Source organism: Fusarium solani (genome assembly GCF_023522795.1).
Source record: "Fusarium solani strain SB1 chromosome Unknown bctg00000009, whole genome shotgun sequence".
In the NCBI taxonomy this organism is placed as follows: Eukaryota; Fungi; Ascomycota; class Sordariomycetes; order Hypocreales; family Nectriaceae; genus Fusarium; species Fusarium solani.
In genome coordinates this window covers 3,172,303-3,196,479 of record NW_027072144.1, presented here as the reverse complement: position 1 = coordinate 3,196,479, position 24,177 = coordinate 3,172,303, and the positions used below count along the sequence as shown (strand labels likewise).

The window sequence follows — 24,177 nt, the reverse complement described above, 5'->3', positions numbered from 1 at the left end:
TTCGTTCAAACCCTGTTTGACAAAAGAGAAGGACCACCGCCCTTGGGCCCCCTAGCTACGAGTAATCGTTCGCTTTCCTCAACTTGTTCTCCGAACTACCGTATTACTGGGCGCTTAGCAAGTCCACTCCTTCGTCCTACCCTCGGTACCTACTGATGGAACGGCGTTGTGGAACTGCTTGACAAAGCTCATCTGTCCTGCCCGGCTCAGATACGGTACTTTTCAGCTCGGTCTGAAATGGCCTTTGGCGGGTTTAGGTTCTTGCCACGTCCCTGTGAATAAACATCCCGACAGCAGGGAGCGGGGAGGGATGGCTGGTCTAAACCCTGGAGCTGTAGAGGCATAATTGGGCGCCTGTAAGAGGATGATGCAACAAAGTAGAGTCCACCCAACTCCTGCATAAGCTCACGGCGAAGAGTGAGCACTTAAGGGTGTGGCGTACTCCACGCAGGGGACGAGGGAAGCTGGGCTTTCCATCATTGTGCGACCCAAGGGTCGAGTAAAATTTAGATATCCATCCAAAATGTGTTTGTATTTTGCGCGGGGCACGTTTTCAAGTACGGGTTGTTGTCTTGCCCATCACTTTCGAAGGACAGAGAGTCGAGACGGTCGTCGGGCGACGGAGAATTGGAAATGGGCGAGGGCAGAGCGCGAACATCCATTTTCGGAAATCCGAGAGGGTTCAACGACACGAAAGGTCGCGCCGGTGATTTGTGTCCTGGGTGGGGACATTAGATCGGAAGATCATCCTGTGGCAGGATTTACGACAGAGTCGCGAAGGAATGGCCATGACCTACGTGCCCGCCTACATCGGACCTGAGAAGGTGAAGGCCGCTCTGGAGGAGCTAGAAGCCTTAGAAAGTCTCGCTTCTCATCAATGGGCTGATGGGTCATATTTCTTTCTCGACCGATATGGTCGCTTTCGACACACCATGAGGGACGAACGCTCCTGGCAGGTCCGCATATTCTTAGCGACAGTTTCCATCCAGTCTCTCTTTTCGCGAAGTGATCGTCTGATCCCGAGGGAGGATCTGCGATTAACCGCGGCGCGTCACGGTCTCCTTATTGCTATACTTGTCCACTCACTTCTGTGGACTCGAGACGGAGTCGTCGATGCCTTTGGCAAGGGAATTGCGCTGGAGCGCAGGTGGGTCCTGTCTCCCGACGCCATCGTACATCTTATGGATAAGGTCCGTGGCACGAACAGGCGGTACCGCTACGAGCAGGTACGAGACTTTCTCGAGAAGGTGCCTGTAGTGTCTCTAGATAAAGATGTGTGCAACTGGATCTCGATAAAGATCCTAAGAAAGCGTACTTACTATTAGCACTTCAAATGTGGCGGTTGTAGCTTCCTGCTGGGATGCGCTGCATAGACTTGGCGAGGTGCTGTCAGACAGTACGTGTATTCGGTCCGTTGATCCCAAATCAGTGTATTCATGTTGTGTTGTCTTTTATGTCTGGCCCTGAATGATCTACTGTTTCTGTCCGTAATCTCAGGACCCCCGACCCGCACGTGACACCCCAGCATATGCTTTGTGTTCAATAGGTGCCCGCTTGTGCCTGTCGCCTTGCTGCAGAAGAGAGCAAATGCCGTGGGCCTGACATGGTCGAGGTGGAAACGAGCGTGGGTGATGACGGGCCACCACCATATTCAGTCTTGTCTTAATCCCACGTAGGGACGGGTTAGCTTGCCGCATTTGGCAGTCACGATGCCGCCGTGTATCTTTCATCTGACGAGTCACTCTTAATCTCCAAACGCGACTCGCAATTAGTGAGCGCCTCGTCTCGTTATGATTCAACATATTTTGAATTTTACTGTAGTCTAGTATTCTTTTATTTACATCTTGTATGTCAGGTATCTCTCTGTCCCCATGCTGTAATTCCGCGAGGGGGTCTAACCTAGAAGCGCCTTTGGGTCGCCTACGTTCATCGCCACCTTCTTCTCCTTAGGTAGTGGATGACAAATCAACCCAATATCGAGTGCAGACTCGGCGTATAACCTTGAAAGTGTGCGAGGAAGGTGTAGTGCTGGGAGTAGATAGGTACTTTAATCTGTTGGCCGGTAGCATCGAGGTTTTCTCATTAGTAAAGATACTGCCTCCAAACACCCGATCGTCGAATCCTTGAATCGGATTTCAACGAGCGCTTTGAATGACTAGATAGGGCCCTTCAGCGTACTCGAGGACATTGCATATCTCGAGTGACAGTCTACCAATGCCTTGGAAGCATAGACGTATGTACAAAGTACAACATTACGGGCTAAAATTCATGTAACTAAAGCATGACTAGTGTGGAAATTCTGGCATTGTATGACGTTGTAACCTGGCCTTATTGAAAAAGATATAGACAGAGATCAAGCAGAGAGGACCGCTGCTTTATGAAAAAGTTCCTCCAAATCTCGGGGTTTGGGGTGCCATAGCTAACGGACTGTTCCATGTAGGTTACCAGCCAAGTTTTTCCTCTGAATTGCGAATTTTATGGGCATTTTCAACACACTAGGACCGCCAGCGTGGGAAATGAAAGGGTGCTATGAGGTGTAAGTCCAAGACTAAAAAGAAATTTAATAAAAAAAAAAAGCATATACTTACGTTCATCGCCGGCAGCACCTTCGGCGTAAGGAAATCCATCGCAGCTGAGGGTAATTGACCACAACTATGCTCCATAGTTGTTAGAATTTCTTCAAGATACGCCACCAAATAACCCTCGCTGGCCTCCAGAAACATGCCCTCAACACAGGACTCCAAATCCCAATCAATCACTTTGCAGTGTCAGCAAAGTCTTACTGCTAATCAGTGGATGCTGCGGGCTGACCTATCTTTACCACGCCGTTAATATCTACTCGGATGCTGTCGATACCGAACATGACGGACTGCTCTTTGAGACACTGAAAGCCACAAGTGACCTTCTCGAGATCAGAAATTGCTTGTAAGTGCGGGGACTTAGCCCACCTGTTTCATAACACAGGACACTTCCATCGCAGATAACGGAAGTAGATCAAATATGTCAAGGTATAAATATTCTTGGACCACAAAGAATTGATTGCCGGTGTGATAGAAAGAGAAAGGTCGCGCGATATTGTCATGCAAAATGCAGGCAAGCCTATGGATGTCTGACAGTGCTGTTCTCCTCAGTTCTCTTACCGTGACCAATTGGCGAGCCATGATTTGGCGATGTCGACCGACCCACGTCGTTGAATTAGGTTGAATTTGGTAGTAAGGGTGATAATCCGCTTCAGGACGCCTATTCAAATAACATTTGAGAGCAGGAAGAGCCGGAATGGGCTTTACTTCCCGATAGAAAGGACGCTTGCGCTGAAGAACCATGGTCAAGAAAACGTTTTTGGAGAAAAAGAAAATCAAGTCGGAGCTATTTATAATCATATGCCATCTTCTAGTCTTCCCTCAGACACCCGGTTCTTTGTAATTTCCATATTCGTCGGCATGGACCCAGAATTTCGGCCACCTTCCAGTCTTTATTCAGACGAACCTTTCGAGTTAGAGGAACTTCTTCCTTCTTTACCCATGCCAACTCCACTTGACGAGGAGCTCAGTGTGCAGGCCCTATGTGAAGATATCAAAGATCTAGAGGCCAACCTTGATAGCCTGCAACGCAACTGGTTGCTGATTTATCAAACTTTGGAAAAGTCGGAAGGGGTCGCGAACGAAATTGAATTTATCTGCAACAAAGCGAACGACGCTATGACCATGGAGCGTAATAAATGGCTGGCAAACTGCACAGCCTTCTGATATGCCCGTTGCTTCCTATCACAATTGGCGTCTTCCTAAGCAAATAGCCAGCAATGCCACAGCATTGAGGCGGTGAAAGAAGTTGATAGGAAAATAAATCATTAGAAAAAAGAAAATGCAAGCTTTAAGTAGAATTACATCGTCCATAGCCCGTACACGAACTTTCATGCTTTGTGTGTTTACAAAGCACCAGATCCCCCTACTGTTGGCAAGAAGTGTGCAGTTAAAGTCGAAGTAGGCGGAAGAGGGTTTACACTGGCTGTTCCTTGCCATCTAGTGCTTGATTGATACCAAAGCCAAACTCCAAAGGCGAGAAACATGATAGCGTCAATGCCCTCACCAAGGTCATGGTATTGCCGAGGCGCTGCTCCCGCAGAGATTGTGGACAAATAACTGCCTATTGAATCGCAGAAGCTCAAGCATGAAATAGACAACCTGCAATCCGCACTCAAAACGAGCACAAGGTTGCAAGTTAACACTTTTGAGATGATATCACATACAATTATGTGTCAAAAGTCTGTGTCCACTTGACGTGACCGCGTTTTCTCCACGACGCGGTCGCGACCACCCCAACCACTTCAACCCTTCACAACTTTTCACCACGATGTCAGAAAATCGTTCTTTTGGCGATATCATATCCGGAAATCGCCAGAAAAACCATGAATTCTCTCCCGAAGCCAAAGCAGCTATGTTGGCGATGCTGGAAGCCAGTTTAAGCCAACGCGCTGTCGCGCGTCAGTTCAAAACCAGTCACGGCGCTGTCGCCAAAGTTCTTAAACGCTTCCGTGAGACCGGCAGCGTTAAGAATAAGCCAAGATCAGGGCGTCCTTCGGTCCTCAATAGGGCCCAGAAGCTCTATATTCTACGTATGATTCGCCGAGACTGTTCTATTTCTTGGGATGCCCTCGTCTCTGAGTTCGATGGTAAAGTGAGCCAATCGACAATCCGACGCGTTGTAAAGTACCATTACAAGCGCAAATGGAAAGCAATGGAGAGGCCGAAACTTGATGCTAATAAAACAAGAGAGCGGCTTCGATTTGCGCGTTTTTGGTTGCCACGAATCGACGAACTCGAGGAGGTATACTTTTTAAAGTTGGTGATGGTATCAAGCTAATCGCCTTTCAGCTGATCAACTCTGACGAATCTTCCATCAACAATAAATCAAGCAACCCCAACGTCTATCTCTTCCGGGGAGCTCATGAGAAGTATAATCAGGAGCTTGTCAATAAGGGAGACCATGTCAAACCGCCAATTTCGATGATGTTCTGGGGAGGAATTTGGAAGACAGGAAGGACACCAATTATCCTCATGAAGCGCGACCCTTTGGCTCCCAGGAACGGATATTCCTCTTGGAGTTACGAAATTGCATTTTGAGATGGTCTTCTTCCTATATATGACGGCACCAGAAGGTTTCAGCAAGATAATGCTAGTATTCATCGATCAGGAGAGATTACTACGTGGTTCGAACGCAATGGTATTATCCTTCTAAATTGGCCGCCTTGCTCGCCTGATATGAGCCCAATTGAGAACGTTTGGAATATTCTGAAGAGGAGGTTACGTAGAATATTCCCTTATCTAAGGGATATGAAGGATAACTACGCTGATAGGGCCGAATTCCAACGGTGCGTTGAGATTGCGTGGAACTCTATCCCCCAGAGCATGATTCGGGAGCTTTTAGAGTCAACCGAGCGACGACTACAAGCCGTGATTCGGGCACGGGGTTGGTATACTAAATATTAAAGAGTAGAATCAGGCCTTTATTTTGATATATCATTTATTTAAATTGGACTTTGTTTCGGCTGGGAATGTGTAAGTCAAGTTACGTGGTTAAAATGCACGCGTTGCGCGACAGGTGGGGTGGACACAGACTTTTGACAGGTTACTGTATAAATGAGCAAAAAGTGACAAAACAATTCTCTGATGGGTCCTTTGGACACCGATGTCAACCTGCTCTTCAATCCAGGTTAATAGATGAAAGGCGTCTTTGAGGAACACATTGCCGTGACGCCATTATGCAAAGACTTGAACGTTTCAACAACAATATACCGGACTTAAGAAAGCCCGTCGCGATCACGTTACCCATCAGCCAAACGGTTCGCCACCTGTGCCAAACATCTCCATTGGGTCTATCGTTCCATGTTCTCCCGTTCCTCCATGATGCGCTTGGTCTTGTTTTCGTTGCGTTATAGAGAACGTCCGCTGCATAAGGGGTGACAAGATTGTGGCGGCCAATACCTGCGGTTGCTCTTGTATTCTGCAACATTCAGCTTCTCAATATATTTTCTTAGATAAAAGTGACGACTCACTGGTTGCGCAACGCGGAGACCCTACAAGCAACTAAGTCAGAGAAAAGAGAAAACAAAAATCCAAGACTAATACATACTGCTGGGCCAATTCCCTCGTTCTGTTTTGTATAACGGTTAGCATAGAAAGGAAGGAAACCTGAGATCGCTCGCACTATTTAGAGAACAGACCTTTTGTCCATGTCAAGAATTCTAAGGAAAACAAAGGGTTAGCACACGATGCTTTAAATGTGGCAAATTGGCAATAAGGGCAATCCAAGTGGGAGGGGTGTTGGGGAGAATCACTGTTGGCTTTGTTCCCGCCTAAAATCAATGATCAGATCCTTGAGCTGCTCCAGCTCTGAACGACTCGGACTGGTATTCTCCTCGCCGGAATCGCTAGCAGAGTCGCCATCATAATTGCCGCCATAATCGCCTCTTCTGTCTGTTCAGCTTGTGCCTACGAGGGCAGCTCTCTATGCTGGTATGAAACGAACCTTTCAGACTCATAGTCGGAGCTTTCCCCTTCTGGTGTCTGATCGGATGGAGACCGCGGCCCGTAGCCCCCTCTTCGATCATTGCCGGCGGTCTGCGCATCACGCCGGGCCACTTTCTTTAGTCTCGAATGGGTCGACCTAGGTGGGTCCACATCCTGTGAGTGACGAGACCGAGCCTTGGATGTACGTGACTTCCGCTCTGTCCGTTGCTGTGCTGAGGGGTATGGTCTTGCACGAGAGTCACGAGTGCTAGAATGATGCTTCCGCGAAGATTGCTTCATGACGGGATGCGCGGTCGAAATTGGGAGCGAAAACGATGCTTAGAAAAAAATGGACATGTGAAGCTGAGCATGAAACCGCTCGATTATCGGGCGCGATCGGCAGCATTCGAAATATATACTTGTCGACCTACTTCGGCTGTGCGGTACTGTACAGCTTGAACCGGTAATGATGAACGCCACCAACATGCACAGCAAGGGTCCCGGGTGCAGCCTCGAGGATGGCTCTTGGCAGGCTCGGGCAGCTGCTTGTCTTGTATGGTCCCCTCACAAGAAGAGCAGAAACTGGCTGTTGTACCCGCGCGCGCCGGAGCTGCCATCGTTTGTAAAACGAGCTGCGAGCCTTTTACCCATCAACTGCCGGATGTTGTGCTATTCCTCACTCCATTACTTGCTCTGCTCCGTAGCTCGGATTGGAAGGGCAGAAAAGGGTCACTGTTGTCCACCTGGACAGCCGTGACAGTGTCTCGCCGGGCGTGTGCTGGCGGGTGCCAGGCCAGCCGTTTCGCGCCGGGGAATCATTGCCACGTTGAAAGCTGAAAAGCGGCGAATTCGGCGGTCCTATCGGGGAACTCATCCTTGACGGCCGGGGGTGGAGAAGTGCTGAAATTAGAGTGGTTCCAATAGAAGCGGCAGTTGCAGCCAGGGCCACTTGACTTTGACAAGCGGGACTGATCATCACGTCGGGAATCAGCCGCAACGATGGATGATGTTCAATGTGGCTACGAAATGACAAATCGATGTAGATTGTCCCATATCGTGAAAGTTGACAGGTCACGTAGATTACGAGGGCAGTCGGAGGCACCGAGTCAGAAGGAGGGCAAAGCGCAGGGAAACCAATATTGACTTTTCCCCACTGAATTAGTCTATCAACGCGTGCTATGGCAGAGAGCCGAAAAAGAAGGGCCTCGTCCCGTACGACTCGTGCACATACAGGGATCCTGGGAAAGAATTTTCTGACCGTTGTAGCGACATACCACCCCGCCGATCGTGCGTGCTGCGCAAGGGTTCGATTCGGCTGTCATACCTGCATTGCAACACCGGCATGCAGACGCGGTCACGTTACTTGCTCTTATTTTTTTTTTTTTTTTTTTTTTTTTAAGGCTCCAGAAAAGAGAGCAGCTCGGTAGCTTGACCATGAGGTCGAGAATATACGACACCAAAATACACGCACTGAAATTGCTCAAACTACTCGGCGCTACGGACCTGATTCTCGGGGTAAGGGACTAGGGATCATCGAGCCCTTGAGAAGGGCTTTGTGCGTAACGAAGCTGCGGAGCCGCGCGCAAATGGCCAGATCTGAGCATGGCACGCAGCTCTGATCTCAAGGAACACTCGGGGATCAATTCGGCATCTCGGGCCCTTTGCAGCTCTCCGTCGCAGTGGAAGGGAACATCTTCATAACCATGCGTGGGGATGCTTTCCAAGATGTCCGGTTCCGCGAGGTGGGCGGTCCCACAAATGAGGTAGGATCCTCTGTGGAGATTTTCTTAAAGGCGAAAGAGGCCAAGGTGACAGAATGTCGTATGTGAGATGCAACGCAACAGCCAAAATGAGACAGTGAGGATGCACGAAATAATGTCTTGCTGAACAGTGGGGTGGGTTAATCTCCGTAGAGTCTTATCGTCTATGAGAGCCTCTATTCCACTCAATTGTGCTGGGATGTACAATACAGATGAGACGTCGGAGCCCGTTTCCTTACTATGTGGAATATGAACACGCGGGACGGAGAATCAAGTTTTCATTTCTTCGTGGCAGCTTACAAGGCCTCCTGGTCGCTGTAGCGGCGCCAGCGGCGCCGTGTATCAGCCCTGAGCCGGTGCAACTGCTCAATGCCAACACTACCGCGGTTCAGCTGGTGTGGAGATCTCGCTCCATGCGCAAGCAGCTAAGTTAGTGAGGCCGCTACCGGCCGTTATTAGCTGACGTGACCAGAGCGGGAGCATCGCAGGTGGGTTATAGGAACCATTCCGAGGGCGATGGAGACGCTACAGACGTGGTCTGATCGGAAGCCCTCCCCGTGATGACCAGTGATTGCGCCGATTCAGCCATAATGTAGCATTTCGTTTCGTGGCTTCACCAAGTGGGCACCGGAGGGTGGGGATAATCCTCCGCGCAATTCAATCGTAAGTGGGATTTCGATGCGCGAGTGCAACGGCCAATCTCGATCTGGTCAAGCACGTACCCCAACAGGGATCCGAAAGCGACTGAACAAGGCAAGGCGGGGACAAGTGGGGAGAAAGGACCCCTCGTCGACTGTCACTTACTGTTGGCTCTAAAACACGTCCAATGTGGACTTCCTTCATATTCCCCTCCCATCCCATCTTCTGGCCTATCTCGACCTTTACACCGTCCCGACATTCTGGTAACGAGCGAACATGGCGAAATTGGGCTGGCGACAGAGAGCATGGGTCGTCCAGAATGGACTTCACAGTGGCCAACCTTGGCAATGGCCCGTCGGGGACAGCGGCCGTCCGTTTCGAGACTCGATATCGCACCTAGACGATTCCGCACGACTGTTCAAAAACTGGGCACGATACCGGCGAGATGACCGAAAAGAAATGGGTTGAGGTGGTAGTTGTTTTCGCTCTTGGAAGAGGAGAAACGTCCGCCAAAAACATCTTCGTCAACGGCACGGGATGGCCTGCAGGAAGCCTCGTTCGAAGGGGTCTTCTCGCCCGAAAGAGTCTCGCCCGAGAGACCCCGGCCTAAGACGGGAGCATCCAGGAGACCCTGTTCCAGCAGAGTCTCGTCCGAAAGGGCCTCGGCCATGGGATCCTGCGTGGGTGGGCCAGGTGATGCGAAAGAGAGGCATGACTGCGATACACAAGAATTACAAGTTTGGCAAAGAATGCAACACTACGGCCATCTTGTTCTTCTACAACAAGATCCACCACTTCTGGGACGGCTCAGTCTACAACCCAGACGGCGAACCGCTGCCAGAGGCGAACGCAATCGTACGCACAAAGCCACACGGTACCTTTTTCGACGGATGGCTAATGATGGCGGCAATTACAGATACGAGATATACTGAAAAGACAGGTCGAGTCCGATGATGGCGAGCTCGTCCGACACACGGCGAAAGAAAGGAAGCAGATGGCCGAAGCAAAGCCCTACAGAGTGCAAAAGCAGACAACGGAGCGCAACCTGCGGCGCAGAAAGCCACCTGCGGATGCCCAGCGAGCATCACACGCCTCTCCAGCCCTCACGCAGATCACAGTCGCGGGAAGCGAGTCAGTACTTGGGGATCGGGGTGCGAGCATATGGAGCATGCCGGGTACCCCAGCGTCTCCGATCGTTGGACCGCTGGATAACTGCGATGACAACGAACGTGACGAGCCCGAGGACGACGGCGTCGACGAAGAGATTGCCCCGACTGGTCTTGCCGTTTCTGCAGCGGATCACGACCAGGATGTGTTCCGTCGCCAACAGGAACCACGGACATCTCCACCTGCTGCGATTGAACACGACGCCGAAGGTGAGCCCTATGAGGCGGCAGACGGCGGCGCAGCTTTCATGCATGATGGAGCAGGCGAGCCAATCCACTTCGAAGAGCCCCAGGAGCAGTCAGGGCCCTACGAATTCATCGCGATGATGGCCGGCGACGACGCCTGGATGAGCATGGACATGTCCATGGCAGGCTTTCAGGGCACGGCGGGCTTTGGCGTGGACGGCCTCAGCGATCTGAATTTGGACATTGACATGGCCATGGACATGCTCAGCAATGCCGGCGAGCTGCAAGAGCCCCCGGGCAGTCCTAGTCCGAAGGCGCCCACGGCGAGCTTGTCTGCGACCAGCGCCGTTGCGTCAGCTGCATCTCCTCATGAAGCAGCTGGCGGAAACCGGCAGACCAGCAGCGCGACCACAGCCGACGAGTCAGCACCGCAGCCAGCTCCCGAACCGAACTGGTCGCCTACGGCCAATCCCAACGACGAGACGACCAGAGCATCGCAACCAGCGCCAATCGCCTCCGCACAATCGCCAAACCCGCCCGTCACCGCGACCCAAACGCCGTACCGCTGCACGCCGGAAGAGGTGCTGGTGGCCATGCAACAAGCTTTAGTCGGCCTGATCGCTGAAAGAGGATGGAACTTGGGCCCCTACCAAGATTTTGGCGGGATAAGAGAACCTCATGCACCAGTAAACATGTCGATCCCCGTACTAGCTTAAGTGAAATAAAGATGAGGGGTTCATTGAAATGGAGAAGCAGGTTCCGGTACAGGGAAGTGGGGGAAGAAAAAGAAAAGAAAAGAAAAGAAATATACCGGTATGTGTGTATGTGGGTGTGTATAGTTTTTCAAAAAAAAAAAAAGAGAATGAAGGAAGGTGTAGGGTAACTATTCAATACTTGGGCTACTGGGGAACACTGATGGGCGCGTCACCACGCAAAGGGCTCAGTCTTAATGGCACGATATATGATCAAATTTTTTATTACAACTGGATGTATTTTAATAAAGAAAGAGAGACCAAGATTGCTCAAGGTTCTCCTCCGTCGTTTGAGACCATCTTGACCGGTCAATATAGAGCTTCACACGGGGACTGTTGTCCCGCGAATAAAACGCCTTCACCTGCGGGCCTTGCAGATAATTGCGGAGCAGCCATCCAAGATAGGTCCCTTTGTGCCACTCGCCGTCGCTCGATGGAACATCTACTAAAGCGCCAATTTTTTGCAGCGTATGCGAGTCTTCCCTTAGCCTTTGTTGCCATTCGACAACCTGAGTCTCGTCAACGGCGCCGGATGGCACGACAATGATGATGGTCTTCAGCCGAGGGAAACGGGCGAGCGCTTCAAAAATCAGGAACACGTCGGGACTGTCGGCAATGTCGATGGCGATGTGCGTTATAGACAGACTGAGCCCTCTTAACCGAGAACCGACGACTGTGGCCGCGGGAACAAGAAACACCGTTCGGGGCACATAAACACGTTCGGGGAGCCAACTGGGGGACCTGCTTGACCGCGTGCATCGGACCCACTCTCGCCTCGCCTCACGGCATACCAGCGCTACAGGTGGTAGACGGCTGGCTTCCGCGTGCCGGTGATTGACTGAAGCTCTGTGGCGGCCTTCGGAGAAGGAGCAGACGACTACGGCAGGATCTACGGCGTCAAAGGCCGTCTTCCAGATCATCAGTCGGATCTCGACTGGAAGGAGGCAGAAGTTTGGGAAGCATGGCATGGTCATGTCCTTGGTACCCCTGGCGTCCGTGTTTGACTCTTCGTTCTCTGTATCTATGACTGCGGCATGAGAGAACCCATGGTTGTGCACGTAGTTTGACGCCATCGAATCGGCATTTTTCAGATTCGAGGATTCGCTCGGCAGGGATAAGGTCGACCAGCGCTAGGGAGAGGGCAGGGAGCGAGCAGAGCGCTTGGGATACCTTGCCATTTCTTATATCCTGCTCGCCGTTGCCATCCTCCTCCTCGACGTCTCGAGGCTTGCCATGGTGGAAGAGGGCCATGCACGAAGGCTTACCGTGGACGCTGGGACCCGCCGAAAGAGCCTTGCACGCGTTTAGGGAAGAAGTCTAAAGTGGCTGAAAAAGACGAGTTCGAAAGGGAAGGGAAACCGATTGATGCCTGGCTGGTTGCTGGCTGACCCTCCAATGAAGAGGCCGTTGCTGGACGCGAACCTATCCGCCACGTGACACATCACGAGTGTAGCTGAGCGTGTAGATAGTTTTTCGCCTATAAGTAGACTTGCGCCACGCCTTCATGTGGGCTTGCACTGATTTTGATGTCGACGGAGATGGCAAAACCAGACTTGGCCCGCATCGCTGCAGGTACCTACCCGCACAGGTCACTTGGCAACAGGTCAGGAACAAGGAAACAGTCACAACAAAGGCATACATCGTACGCTTACTTGCGACAACAAAAATGGGCCAAGAACAAGACCTCTTATGCGCCTGGCACCGGCAGAGGTCAAGGGATGGGTGCTCACGATCAGCTTGAGCCAATGCTGGTGGACAGTGTTGGCAGAATGAACATGACATTGGCTAGAGGGGACGAAACCAACCCAGGTGTTCCCGACATCGTTATTTACCCCCCGCCGGGTGATGGCGACATGGATGTGGAGAGGAAAGATAAGGATGTTGAAATGCTCTGTGCGAGGATTGACGCCCAACTTGGGAGGGGGGTTGAGATGAGTGTGTTAAAAGAGGAAGGGTCTGGAAACACATAGGAGCACTGGCACAGAGTTTCTGGAGAGAAGTAGCTAGTGTTAAATCAACGAACCCGTATTCAACAGCATCGCTATTCCTCAACGAAACTGAAACAAGGTGGTCCCCCGACGAGAAAGAGAGAAGAAGAAGAGAAAAGAAAAGAAAAGAAAAAAAAAAAAAAAGAAAAGAAAAGCCTGCTCGAAAAGAAAAATTAAAATCTCCCTTCAGAAAAGAGAACTAGCCTGCTCGAGTAGAAGCACGGGCAATAGATGACGAAGAGACGCACTTAGACCTAAAATGAACCAATTCTCGGCCTGTCACTCAGGCCGCCATTACCACTATGAAGTTAATCATACGTGCCCTGGCTGCGCTTCTCATTGCAATAGCCTTGGCTACAATCCAGCCCATTCGCCGCACCTCAAACCCGCCTGCTGCCCACGTTCTGCTCGGTAACATGTGGCATAGCTATGACGCTGATTTCTTCCTAGACATAACATGTGGTCTGTATTCGTAGCGAAGGAAGTTCCCAGCACCCGCTCGTGGATGGCCTTCATGCCACCAAACATACTCTACGATGCCAATGAGTCCTCAACTGCACTTCCACATTTTTTAAGCCGGACTTGCAAAACAATATACTAGAGCTAAAGGGGAATGAAGAGGTTATTTCTAGCGTCGTGCACCTCCAGTTTAATTCTAACAAGGCCCGTCTTGTTAGTTCTGCTTATCGAGCTGGGACTGTCGATTTCTGGCATGCTGAGGACGGCAGCCTAAGCCTGCCAAAGACTATAAGGTCTCCTGGCAAGCTAGGTCCAATCAAGCATGTCTTTACAAGTGTCAGCAGTCGAGTCTTTGACTTGAATTAGTCGCTCTGCAAGCTATGGTCTGTAGAAGAATTTCCGACGGGTGCTTGAAACACCCGGAAGAGTTTTCTCCCCTGGCCTAGCTCCTGCTGCCAAAGTCCACACTAACCCGGGATAGAGCTGATCTCGTGTAGGCTCCAGGGGGATGATCATGTTGATTCCCACAAGCTCAGATTACCATCTACGCTCAAGAGTGAAGATCATGGGACAGGGATGGTATGGAAGATTGTGGCATTATGAACAAGACATGCCGAAAAGAACCAAGTTTTCAACTAGGTTTTGCGGACCATTCTTTTGCAATGGAGGCAAGGTTAGCCTAGAGCCACTTTAGCCTGATGTCTGCATGAGAGGGCTTGGCTCAATTGAGGTGTTGCTCCAGCCATGTTTGAACTAGACCAGCTTGGACTCAGAGTGACTATGACCCGGATAGAGATAGAAACCACTAGATGAGCCCAGATTTCCCAAATCAAATAGTCACCTGCTCGGACCTCCAGTATCCGTAACTTAGACATTTATCAAGGCGGACACCACCCTGGCCATCGCCTATTCGCCTTTATTAGCACAAGGCCTCCTCAGTTGGGGCAGTTCTCACATGTAAACCAGATGTCGCCGAGATCTGCATGGCAAATTGTTTTCGGGAAATTCAGCCTTTTATTCTCCTGCTGACAGGGGAGCTTCCAAAGAATTGAAAACGTATGCGACTTCCCGCCCATGTTGTAACTTTTTTGAAAGGCCTTTTCCGGGGTCAGGCCTTCTTGCTCCGCCTCAAGGCAAAATACTCTTGAAAGATGGTCGAAGAGGGATGCAGAGCTCGATGGCTGCGGAGAATGGCATATGATTGTTGTGTTCAAGCCACGCGGATGCTTTACATGCTCCTCTTTGTTATGCGTGCTGGTGATCAGTGCGAGATGGCCATCGTCGGCGAGAATAGCGACAATGAAAGAAAGAGAGAGGATCAAGCGAAATGTCTGCATTTTACCAAACTGGAGTTGCGAACTCTCCTTTGTTGTAGTTCGATGAGGTGACGGGCTGATATAGTGAGAACGAACCTTGGGCCCGAAGCCGGTTTGCGTCGCTCCATAAATGAGCCGGAACCAGACCCCTGCCGGTATGCACGATCCGCTTGAGCCAATGTAGGTGAACAGTGTTGACACAAGGAACAAGGCATGGATTAGAGCAAATGATAGCAGCCCAGATGTTGTGGACATGGAGATAGTATGGAGACACTTCATAAAAGGATTCACGTCCACCGTGCGGGAGTTTCTTTTTTTAAGATAAAGGCAATAAGAGTCTGCGGAACTTCGGACCAGAATCCCAAGCGATAGCGGTCTATCGCCATTATCGCCCAGGTTTCTTTTTAAACTAACACTGGTGCTCTCAATAGGTTACAGCACCCACTGATTTCTGGGCGGCATAACCAACCATAGGAGGAAACGAAGCAAAGCCATCCGGGGTATTCAGGGACGATGTTCGGATCCCGCTTCGACGGAAGTCTTTTCAAGAACTCTCTGGGGCGTGGGGTCAATATCGCGTAAGGAGGTCAAAGCGGAACCCCAAGTAGTGCCCCCGAGCAGAGCTTGATGCCCCTGGCATTAGTCATCCATGTGATATTTCCGGTCTCCAGAGTCCTTGTCCATATTCAGCAGGCCAATCGGTTCCTGTGACCGCCCCCAGAGCTTCTTGTCTCTTTCAAGAAGACGAAAATCCCCATTCAAAAACAGGTTCAAGACATTCGTCGCTCGCTACGACTCTTCAGCCTGAAATATTCCGAATCTGGAAAGATACTCGATGAAGTTCATTACTCCTGCGACACTGGCCGCTACTGGCCTGGTTTCGGCCTTGACACAACAATGCACCGGTACTGCACTCAATGAGGGTGGCAACTGGTTCTGCGGTGCTGTCCAGCAGATCCTCTACGAGGGGTTTACAGGAAGTGGCACTTACAAGGCCGTCTCCGAGATGACCAACGATGGCCGATGTATTCAGGAAGATGTTCCCTACAGCGGTCCCCTTGCGCCGCTTGATGAGGATGTAGGTAAGTCGGCCAGGCTTGTAATAACTCCCATCACTAAACTAAACCCCGGCCTTATAGCTTTCCGTCCACGTCCGTGGCCCCTTCAACCTCAAGGGGTTTGCCGTCTACAGCCTGGGCTCCGAGAACAAGAAGCGCGACAATGCCCCGTCTCCTCATGCCCACGCTCGCCGCCACGGCCACCATCACTTCCATGAGCAGCGCAAGAAGAAGAAGCGTGCCGAATGGGTGACCGCTACTATTGACGGCAAGGTCGTCTCATGGGAGAACAGCTACATTGGCGACGTCCCTTCTACGCAGGCTCCTACTGCTCCCGATCCCGCCGCCGTTACTGAACCTGTCGCGCGGCCCCCCGAGCCGGGATCCTCCAAGCCCAAGCCTGACGTGAGCAAGAAGGTTAACATTCCGGGCAAGACAAAGACTAAGCCTCCTGCCGGAGGTGACTGGCAGCGCACCGCCTACTACAACGCCGAGCAGCAGGTTGCCGATAATGTAGTCTTCCTCGGCAACTACGGCGGTGATGGCTCTGGAATTTTCGACAAGTGAGCTGACAACACGTTAAGCGTTTTGGTTCAAGTTGGCACTGACAGAGTACATAGCACCTGGGGCAACTCTCTGTCCTACCTCAACGCCGACGGCAACGGCGGTTCTGGTTCTCCCAAGGTGCTCAAGGATGTCTACATTCCCTCCAACAAGGAGTTCGCCATATTCAGCGCTGACAGGTGCGACGAGAGCTGCGGCTACTCTCGCGTCCCTGAGGTCGCGTACAGTGCGTGCCCCTTCGACATCGTGGTAACCTCCAAGATCAGTCACTGACTTCTCGCTGCAGAGGGCTTCTCTGGTGCCAACAAGGTCTTTCTCTTCCACTTCAAGATGCCCCTTGACGGCGACCGCGGCTTCAACGGTGACATGCCTGCCCTCTGGGCCCTCAACGCGCGGATTCCCCGCACCCTGCAATACGGTGGCTGCAGCTGCTGGACCACCGGCTGCGGCGAGGTGGATATCTACGAGGTGCTCGCCTCCGGTGATACCAAGTGCAAGAGCACATTCCACCTCGAGAAGGGCGCTGGCAGCTCCGACTACTTTGTCCGCCCTGTCGACAAGTTCATCAAGGTCGCCACCGTCTTTGATGGGCGCACCTCGAGCGTCGCTATCAAGGAGCTTCCCGACGACTTCGACCTCAGCTCCGGTCTGAGCGATGCTACTGTCCGCGAGTGGGTGGAGAGCTTTGTCTTGGCTGAGAAGGGCAGCAGCTTGTACCAGCTGCCTGCCTAAGTCTTGCTCTGATGAAAGGGGGACGTTTGCGTCTTTGTGCTTATGTGCCGTTTTTGATTAGATCAGATATAGCACATGTGTGATTTTCTTCTCTGTGTATATATACATTTATCTATACGAATAGAGGCAGTATCTTAAAAATAGCGTAGAATCTAGTCCCGAGGTCTTCAACTTGCCTGATGATGCTTGTAGGAGACTACCAGCCGCTATGGTGTGTGTATAGTGAGTTGTGTGGTAAGGCGGCAGTGCGGACAATCTTGTCAGACAGTACGTGTATTCGGTCCATTGGTTGAATCAGTGTATTCGTGTTGTGTTCGTGTTCTCGTTCAGTATCTGCCCCTGAAGGACCTGCTTTTAATCTTAAGATTCTTGACCCACACGTGACACCCCACATATTCAACAAATCTAGGTAAAGAGCGTGTTGGGGGGAAGTAGTAGGGTAGCTCAGTACCGCATAGGCATCATTCAATACAATTAGTCATCAGCTCTCTTACAAGAGGCTATGAACGATCGCTATATTTGGTATCATCATCTCCAGACAGGCAATATAGAATAACAGTCATTCTGGCCTTTAGGTATTTACCTTTTCTAAGCAACTATTTAATCGTTCAATCCTCTTTACTATGCAACTTCTCCTAGCAAGCGAGAGGTTCTCAAACCCTCTCCCCCCTCCTCCCCCCTTAGAGAAAAGTAGATCTTCGAGTTTTGAAGACCATTGCTTAAGGAAGTAGCTTGTTAGTGATGCTAGGAAGAATTTGCTGGCTGAAACTGCAGAAGTATCACTTATCCTGGACTTGACAGCTGCGCTTATGTTGACAATTGGTATGTGGCACCTTAACCTGGTTGTGTGGTCGGATACTTTGTCCTCTCCGATTCTTCCTGTTCAATTACATACTAGCCAGCCATAGCCTCATGCAGTCTCTCATCTTGTATTCCGTGTTTGCTCTATTGACCAGGCGACGCCTCAGACACTACCCATGTCACGTCCATGACAAGGGACAAGCGGCGAAGGAGGCCCAAACCTCGCACGACTCGGCCCTACCCTAGACCGGAGCCCAGACGTCTTGGTCAAGAAAGACACAGCTATATAGACCACGCTCTTTGCACATTCATACTTACCAGCTACTCAGCCATCAATACAAATTGGTTGCGCCCTTTACCTTCGGCACATTATCAGACGAGACTTACGCCCCCGGGTTTAGGTAGCCTTACTTTTTGCTGCATTCTCGGTATGGGAGCTATCCTGAACTAGCTGAAAACTTATCCCCTAACCCTTCTCGGTTCCTGCCGGCCATTCGACACCGAAGCAAACCGCTTAGAAATGAACGCAGATTCATGCTGGCCGGTCACAGTTCGCATTCATGCTGCTTACACTGACATTCACATTTGATGTCTGATGTTGCCCCGATGTAACTGCCATCATCTGACAGGGCTGCCTCTCTCAGACATAGTCTTTGAATTCAAGCTCTCTCAGAGCCCTCGCCCCCGTATTTTCAAGTGATACTGACCGTCAAGTCTGAAACAGCCAGGGGCGTTGACACGTATCGTGAGATCTGGCTTGCACTCGATAGGCAAACCCTACGTCGCGCTCTAGTTGTTCTGTTAGACTGGGAACTCGGAATGGAGCGACTTTTGGGCTTGCATCCCAGCGGTGAGTCCCATAACGCACATCTGTGATGTGACAAAAGCGTAGTACAAAAAATGCAAGGTAAAAGCCCCTTTTTGCCACTAGGGTCCTTCTCAGCGTTGCGACCTATGGTCACTTGCCAAGAAGTGCAATGGGCTGCAGGAACACGGTCAGATATGGCCACCCGCTTTGGTGGAGGCTGCCTAGGGGCTGCAGTGAGGCACTGTCGCAGAAACACCAGCCGAAGGGTGACGCATACGCCGAATCTCTTTCTGGCTCTTGGGTTACATTGCATTTTTTGTACACGCCCTGGTTGGTTCTGCTGTATCGGACTTCAAAGATAAGATCGAAGTGATGTGTCCGCCTTGGCGCGTGGTGATGAGGTGAGAGGGGGGATGCGTCTTTTGCTGGACGTTAGAACACTTCCGTCCAGGCTTTTGCCAGAGTAAAACGCATTGCTATCCAGAACGATCCTAGCTGGTACATAAATATCATCAACCGACCTGCTGGCCCAACCACGGCTCTATCTTTCCACGCAACGCATACCATGGCAGGGCACATCAGGCCCGAATCACATACAGGACAAACCTCAGGGTTCTGCGAGAAGCACACCGACTTATGGCGTTTTATTTCAGCTGAAAATGACATCAAGGTTCTTAATCAGGCCTTTTCTGCCAGAGGAAACGCATTTTTGATAGGAAAGGATCTCGAGCATCTCTACAATGGTCTGCGATCAGCGCTGACAGGAGCCTCTCGGCACAGACATCATCTCATTCTGTCCTGGGAGAGTCTGCTCCTGAGTGGCTCAGGATAGACTGGAGCCAGCATAAAACGTTTATGGAGATTCATTATAGGAACCCCAATATTATATTGAAGTACTCAGACCCGTACTATTGGCGTGCTATTCAGGTCGATGACCTTTCCAAGTATGTCCAGAACGAGTTTGGTAGCCTTCGGACCAAGATACTCTACTTCAAGGATGAGGAGTTCCAGCTACGGACCTTGGATCTAACGCATATGCCATCTTTCGATGATGATCTGGAAACGACTGAGCATTGCTATTACTTTTAAATGGGAAAGAAGCACTCCCGGTGCACTCCAGAAATCTTTTACCTATATGAGAAGGATTCTCTCAGCACGCCGAAGAAGCCAAAGATTCCCTGGCACGAGAGGAACTAGCCAGTGATTCCAATTGCGAAAAGATTTTGTGAAGCGTAAAAGAGCCAATGGTCGGATGAGAGACTGGCTAGGCGTGGATGGAAGTCCCGTGGCTCGCAGCTCTGGCGCCTCTGCACAGTGACTTTGAGCTATACGAATTACATGGATCCTAGGAGCCGAAGGGGAAAGAATAGGGGAAAAGGTCTTATTTTCATCTATGACAGCTCTTTGTTCGTTATGAGAAGGCACTGTAAGCAACATCGTGCCGTCGCTGTTGGCCTGGAAAGGATGCACGCACAATGACGCTTCCTACAAACAAAACAAGACACTGGAAGAGAGCTGAGCAGTTGGTGAATAGCCCTCCTTGTTTGCCTAGTCCCAAATAGCTATTTACATCTTAAACTTGGCCAGTTGTTTGTAATAGACATAAAGCACAATGTAAGTTGTTTTAAACAACGGTGCCGGAAGGCCAGATATGCTCGGATTGTGGACTATGAACGGATCCATATAGTCTATTGCACCTTGCTTACCTGATCGCCATCGGTCGGCAATTGCTCCGTCCTTAAATCAGAACTCGAGCTTCTGAGTTACCTCCTCGCGCCAGGTGGTGGACGAGCTGATGGCTTGAGACAATAAGGAAGGGAGCAGGCGTTCTCATCTATATCAAAGTACAGCTTGAACAGAGTCAAAATCAACAACATTGGGAGTGCAGGCGGCAGTCGTGATGTTGACGACCGGACTCCACGAGTGGTTGGCAGCACCGCCTTGGCCTTCGGTCTTCGGACAATGAGTCGTCGCGATGCTATCTCTGTGCTCTTGGCCAACCAGTCGGCCTCGGCGTCCTGTCACTCTTCCGGTGCGCTGGGAACGCTTGGCCATGGTCTCGCGTGGAGTTTCGAGACTTTGCACCAGGGTTCGGGCTCAAATCAAAAGGTCTTTATGTCCCTCGTCACCCTTTGTTGGAAGCAGTTCGTAGCTCTTCCTCAGTTGGATGAGGAGGGGCGAGACGACCGTGATGCCGTTGGAATTTGTGAAGATATAGAGCTCAATGGCGGATCCGCTGGAGCCTGGCATCTTGGCAAGTGTATGACGAATCTTCACTTCCTCCAGAGCTGAAGCAGCCCAGGCAGGATAGATTTTTTCAGAAAAGGTGAGAGTATGAAGAGAGTGATGCCGTGCGCAAGAGAAAGGCTCCTCTGAAGAAAAAGGACAGAAAAGGGCAGAAAAGAAAAAAAGGCCGCGTGGACAAAGAGTGAAGAACCATGCAATGGCTCGGACTGCAGGCCGAGTGTGAGGCTGCTTTCTTACACTATTCGGCTGGACAGCTAGTAGCCAGGAATGACTGCCTGGATCGTTGACGTTTGCCGAATCGGGATGGTCGGATCTACCACGACTGACGGAAGGATCTTTACTGTCCATTACTGGGCGAAATGAACTCTGGCATGGGGTATTATTCGTCGCGATGCTGCCAAAGTTCGCTAGAAACCGGCCGTTGACCTGCGCGCTGACCTGCGCGCTGACCTAATATCGCCTCGCGTCCTTGGTGTCCCAGAAAGCAGCCCGGCAACCAGAGATTTCGAATAAGACATTGGTGTAATTTTTCGGGACCAAGTTGCCTATATAAATCGTACCTGGCCTATGGATTTGGGTCTCTGGTTTAACTAGGCGCCCACCCCACGACCTTATTGGCCTGAAGCAGATCGCATCCCGGGTTAGGTCATCGAACCGAGTTTGTTGCAAGTATGCCCCGCAATATCCCGAGGCCAGTTAACTACGTCGATGACGAGAGTTGGGATTCTCAAAAATCCGGTAGGGATACAGAGTCCCAGTTTGCTAGAGTCAGCCCTGACCGCGACGAAGCAGACGAAGAAACCGAGGACTCTTGCAGCGAAGAAATTTATGACTCGTACTGCGAAGAAACCGAAGACTCAAGCGGCGATGATTCCATTGTAGTTCCAGACCATGTCGTGGAGTACGCCGAGACAGCGTCGCCGCGAACGCCGTCAGAATCGTCGGCGCAGTCGAGTGCAACATTTCATCGTGTCCGGAAATCCCGGCGGCGTAGATCGTCCCGCTACATGATCAGGTCAGGCTCGGAATCTGCCCCATTCTCTTCTCCTTGCTCTCGTCTGGGTAGTCTCGGCGGAAGACAGGTCATGAACCAGGACCATTTGATTGTGAATAGACTAGAGAGAGTGATCTTGGCCATCGACCAGCTGAAAAGTTACATGGAAGACGTCAAGATGGAGGTAGCTCGTGGTGATGAAGGATACAATGGGCACTGACGGCGTCAATATAAGGAGCTCATCAGATCGCGGCCTTGACAACTGGATGTGCTTCGGTAAACCAATCTGTTACGGCTATGTTGCCTACCAGGGCCCTCGATCAAATCGGAGTCAGAGCTGGCGTGTGATAGTCCTCATCGTTACTATATGTCAAAAACTTTACCACTCGGATTTGACTAAGCAATACTGTCGAGTTGCTTGATACTCGAGTAATGACAGAGCGGTGCCTCTTTTCTCTGTAATTGCCCCTTGCATTAACAAACAAGCCACAACCCTAGCCTTTCATCTAGTCAGAGCCAATTCAACTGGGGCATCACACCAACCCCACATCAGAACATCATCACAATATGGAAAGACAACGATCTTGATCTCTACGTGATGGGATGAAATGAGGTTAAGTGCGATTCCGATCAATATGCTAGGTTCTATCAACAGAAAATCGACTAGCCAGCATCACAGCTTTGCCGCCGCCTCACCACGTGCGAGGCGCATATGACTAGCCGTAAAAGTGTTGTTGGCAATGGCTGAGCTCGTGCTAACGTCCAACGCGAGAGCAAACGCAGCAATGATCCCGGCGAGTTCAGCCTTGTCCCCCGGCCCATCAGCGCCGCACCGGAGCATCCCGAGCGCCTCCTTCTGCATCGGATATCCAGTGCCGCCGCCAACCGTCCCGACAGGCAACGACGGAAAGTAGAGGCTCATCGTCAACTCACCCGTCTCTGAGTCGAGCTCTGAGGTCAGGTGACTCCAAGATCCCTCTGCTGTGCTGGCCGGGTCTTGCCCCGTCGATATGAAAATGGCCGCAATGACATTTGACGTGTTGATGTTGGAACCGAACTGGCCGTTCCGGATGCCCCCTTCTTTCAGGGTCTGCTGGGCCCTGTACAAGCGCTCTGTGGTGCACCCGAGCACGTACTGGCACGCCGCCGGGGTGATCTTCCCCCAGGCAAAGACCTCGACGCCCCGGGCGTTCATGACGTTGCCCCAGGACGGCTTCTTGTCGGATGCCAACTGCCCCTCGATAAAGAAGTCTCGGATCTGGTACTTATCCGCAAACAACTTCCGAAGCATGTCGCAAGCGTATTGCGTGGCTTTGGTGACCATGTTTTGCCCGGCTGCGCTCCCGCAGTCGTAGCTGCAAAAGACATGGACCTGAGACCCTATCAGAGCAGGCTTGAAGAGCTGAAGCTTCACGTGCTTGCTCGTCTCCTCTGCCCATCGAGCGAACGAGCTTTGCATCGTTGGCAGGGTCTTGGCGAAGGCAGCAGCGTGGCCGGGGTTGGCAAAGACGAAGACGGGGCCCCGAGACATGCCGTTGCCAAGGATCTCGACGCGTACGCCACCGGAAGCGTTGAAAGCTTTACATCCCCGAGAACAGCTTGCCACCAGTGTTGGCTCATACGTAGCAAGTGGTGCGTAGATGTCGTCCGTGAACGCCGAGGTAGCCACACGGAGCGGGCCGGCAATGCCAAGGGGGACCTTGGAGAACCCGATGCAGTTTTCGATTCTCACGTCGCTGACTCTTTCTTGCTGCCGGTTTGATGCTTGGCTGAAGCGCTCTCGGAGGGATTGCAGAAGCTCCGACTTGGTGTTGGCGTTCCTGGGTGAACGCATAATGGCGTGCAGACGGGTAAGGATGGCGATCAATTTTCAGTATGCAGACCTAAATGATTTGAGACAGGAATGGAAAGCACGGAAGCACACCGCTCATCGTGGCTTTATTAGCTCTCTAATCCATTGCTGTTACATGGGCTACCGAAGCCCTGGGTACGACCCCAACGTCGTCTATTTTCGGCCTCGGGTCAGGACAAACCCATGCTTGACCACATGCTCGGTATGGGAAGTGCGACGAACTAGTTGGTAATTTCTTCTCCATCTTTTCCGGCCCGTACAGGCCATGCGGCACCGGAGCAGACCGGTCTAAAATGGACCCAGAACCACACAGACCATTCACGACATGGAGATGTTCAAGCTTGCGTAA

General features: G+C 51.3%; 10 protein-coding genes across 10 annotated transcripts; 6 read left to right on the top strand and 4 right to left on the bottom strand.

The window, feature by feature from the left end:
* Nucleotides 1-788: 788 nt before the first annotated feature.
* MRS44_014045 (uncharacterized protein) lies at nucleotides 789-1,325 on the top strand (the record flags this gene model as incomplete). Its single annotated transcript, XM_065617479.1, has 1 exon — nucleotides 789-1,325. One exon carries the CDS (start codon nucleotides 789-791, stop codon nucleotides 1,323-1,325), a length of 537 nt encoding a protein of 178 aa, XP_065473551.1.
* A 1,094-nt stretch (nucleotides 1,326-2,419) lies between these two features.
* On the bottom strand, nucleotides 2,420-3,323 carry MRS44_014044 (uncharacterized protein; the record flags this gene model as incomplete). The annotated part of the gene is made up of 4 exons (XM_065617478.1): nucleotides 2,420-2,527; nucleotides 2,589-2,758; nucleotides 2,812-2,884; nucleotides 3,141-3,323. 4 exons carry the CDS (start codon nucleotides 3,321-3,323, stop codon nucleotides 2,420-2,422), a joined length of 534 nt encoding a protein of 177 aa, XP_065473550.1.
* A 1,027-nt stretch (nucleotides 3,324-4,350) lies between these two features.
* On the top strand, nucleotides 4,351-5,120 carry MRS44_014043 (uncharacterized protein; the record flags this gene model as incomplete). The annotated part of the gene is made up of 2 exons (XM_046284434.2): nucleotides 4,351-4,824; nucleotides 4,872-5,120. The coding sequence occupies 2 exons, from the start codon at nucleotides 4,351-4,353 to the stop codon at nucleotides 5,118-5,120; spliced, it is 723 nt and encodes a 240-aa protein (XP_046128675.2).
* Nucleotides 5,121-9,323: 4,203 nt separating this feature from the next.
* On the bottom strand, nucleotides 9,324-9,575 carry MRS44_014042 (uncharacterized protein; the record flags this gene model as incomplete). The annotated part of the gene is made up of 1 exon (XM_065617477.1): nucleotides 9,324-9,575. The coding sequence occupies one exon, from the start codon at nucleotides 9,573-9,575 to the stop codon at nucleotides 9,324-9,326; it is 252 nt and encodes an 83-aa protein (XP_065473549.1).
* A 41-nt stretch (nucleotides 9,576-9,616) lies between these two features.
* On the top strand, nucleotides 9,617-10,973 carry MRS44_014041 (uncharacterized protein; the record flags this gene model as incomplete). The annotated part of the gene is made up of 2 exons (XM_065617476.1): nucleotides 9,617-9,760; nucleotides 9,846-10,973. The coding sequence occupies 2 exons, from the start codon at nucleotides 9,617-9,619 to the stop codon at nucleotides 10,971-10,973; spliced, it is 1,272 nt and encodes a 423-aa protein (XP_065473548.1).
* Nucleotides 10,974-11,251: 278 nt separating this feature from the next.
* Nucleotides 11,252-12,082, bottom strand: MRS44_014040 (uncharacterized protein; the record flags this gene model as incomplete). Its single annotated transcript, XM_065617475.1, has 1 exon — nucleotides 11,252-12,082. The coding sequence occupies one exon, from the start codon at nucleotides 12,080-12,082 to the stop codon at nucleotides 11,252-11,254; it is 831 nt and encodes a 276-aa protein (XP_065473547.1).
* A 3,525-nt stretch (nucleotides 12,083-15,607) lies between these two features.
* On the top strand, nucleotides 15,608-17,126 carry MRS44_014039 (uncharacterized protein; the record flags this gene model as incomplete). The annotated part of the gene is made up of 4 exons (XM_065617474.1): nucleotides 15,608-15,850; nucleotides 15,912-16,393; nucleotides 16,451-16,620; nucleotides 16,681-17,126. The coding sequence occupies 4 exons, from the start codon at nucleotides 15,608-15,610 to the stop codon at nucleotides 17,124-17,126; spliced, it is 1,341 nt and encodes a 446-aa protein (XP_065473546.1).
* A 3,571-nt stretch (nucleotides 17,127-20,697) lies between these two features.
* On the top strand, nucleotides 20,698-21,027 carry MRS44_014038 (uncharacterized protein; the record flags this gene model as incomplete). The annotated part of the gene is made up of 1 exon (XM_065617473.1): nucleotides 20,698-21,027. One exon carries the CDS (start codon nucleotides 20,698-20,700, stop codon nucleotides 21,025-21,027), a length of 330 nt encoding a protein of 109 aa, XP_065473545.1.
* A 626-nt stretch (nucleotides 21,028-21,653) lies between these two features.
* On the top strand, nucleotides 21,654-22,196 carry MRS44_014037 (uncharacterized protein; the record flags this gene model as incomplete). The annotated part of the gene is made up of 1 exon (XM_065617472.1): nucleotides 21,654-22,196. The coding sequence occupies one exon, from the start codon at nucleotides 21,654-21,656 to the stop codon at nucleotides 22,194-22,196; it is 543 nt and encodes a 180-aa protein (XP_065473544.1).
* Nucleotides 22,197-22,649: 453 nt separating this feature from the next.
* On the bottom strand, nucleotides 22,650-23,810 carry MRS44_014036 (uncharacterized protein; the record flags this gene model as incomplete). Its single annotated transcript, XM_065617471.1, has 1 exon — nucleotides 22,650-23,810. One exon carries the CDS (start codon nucleotides 23,808-23,810, stop codon nucleotides 22,650-22,652), a length of 1,161 nt encoding a protein of 386 aa, XP_065473543.1.
* Between the last annotated feature and the right edge of the window lie 367 nt (nucleotides 23,811-24,177).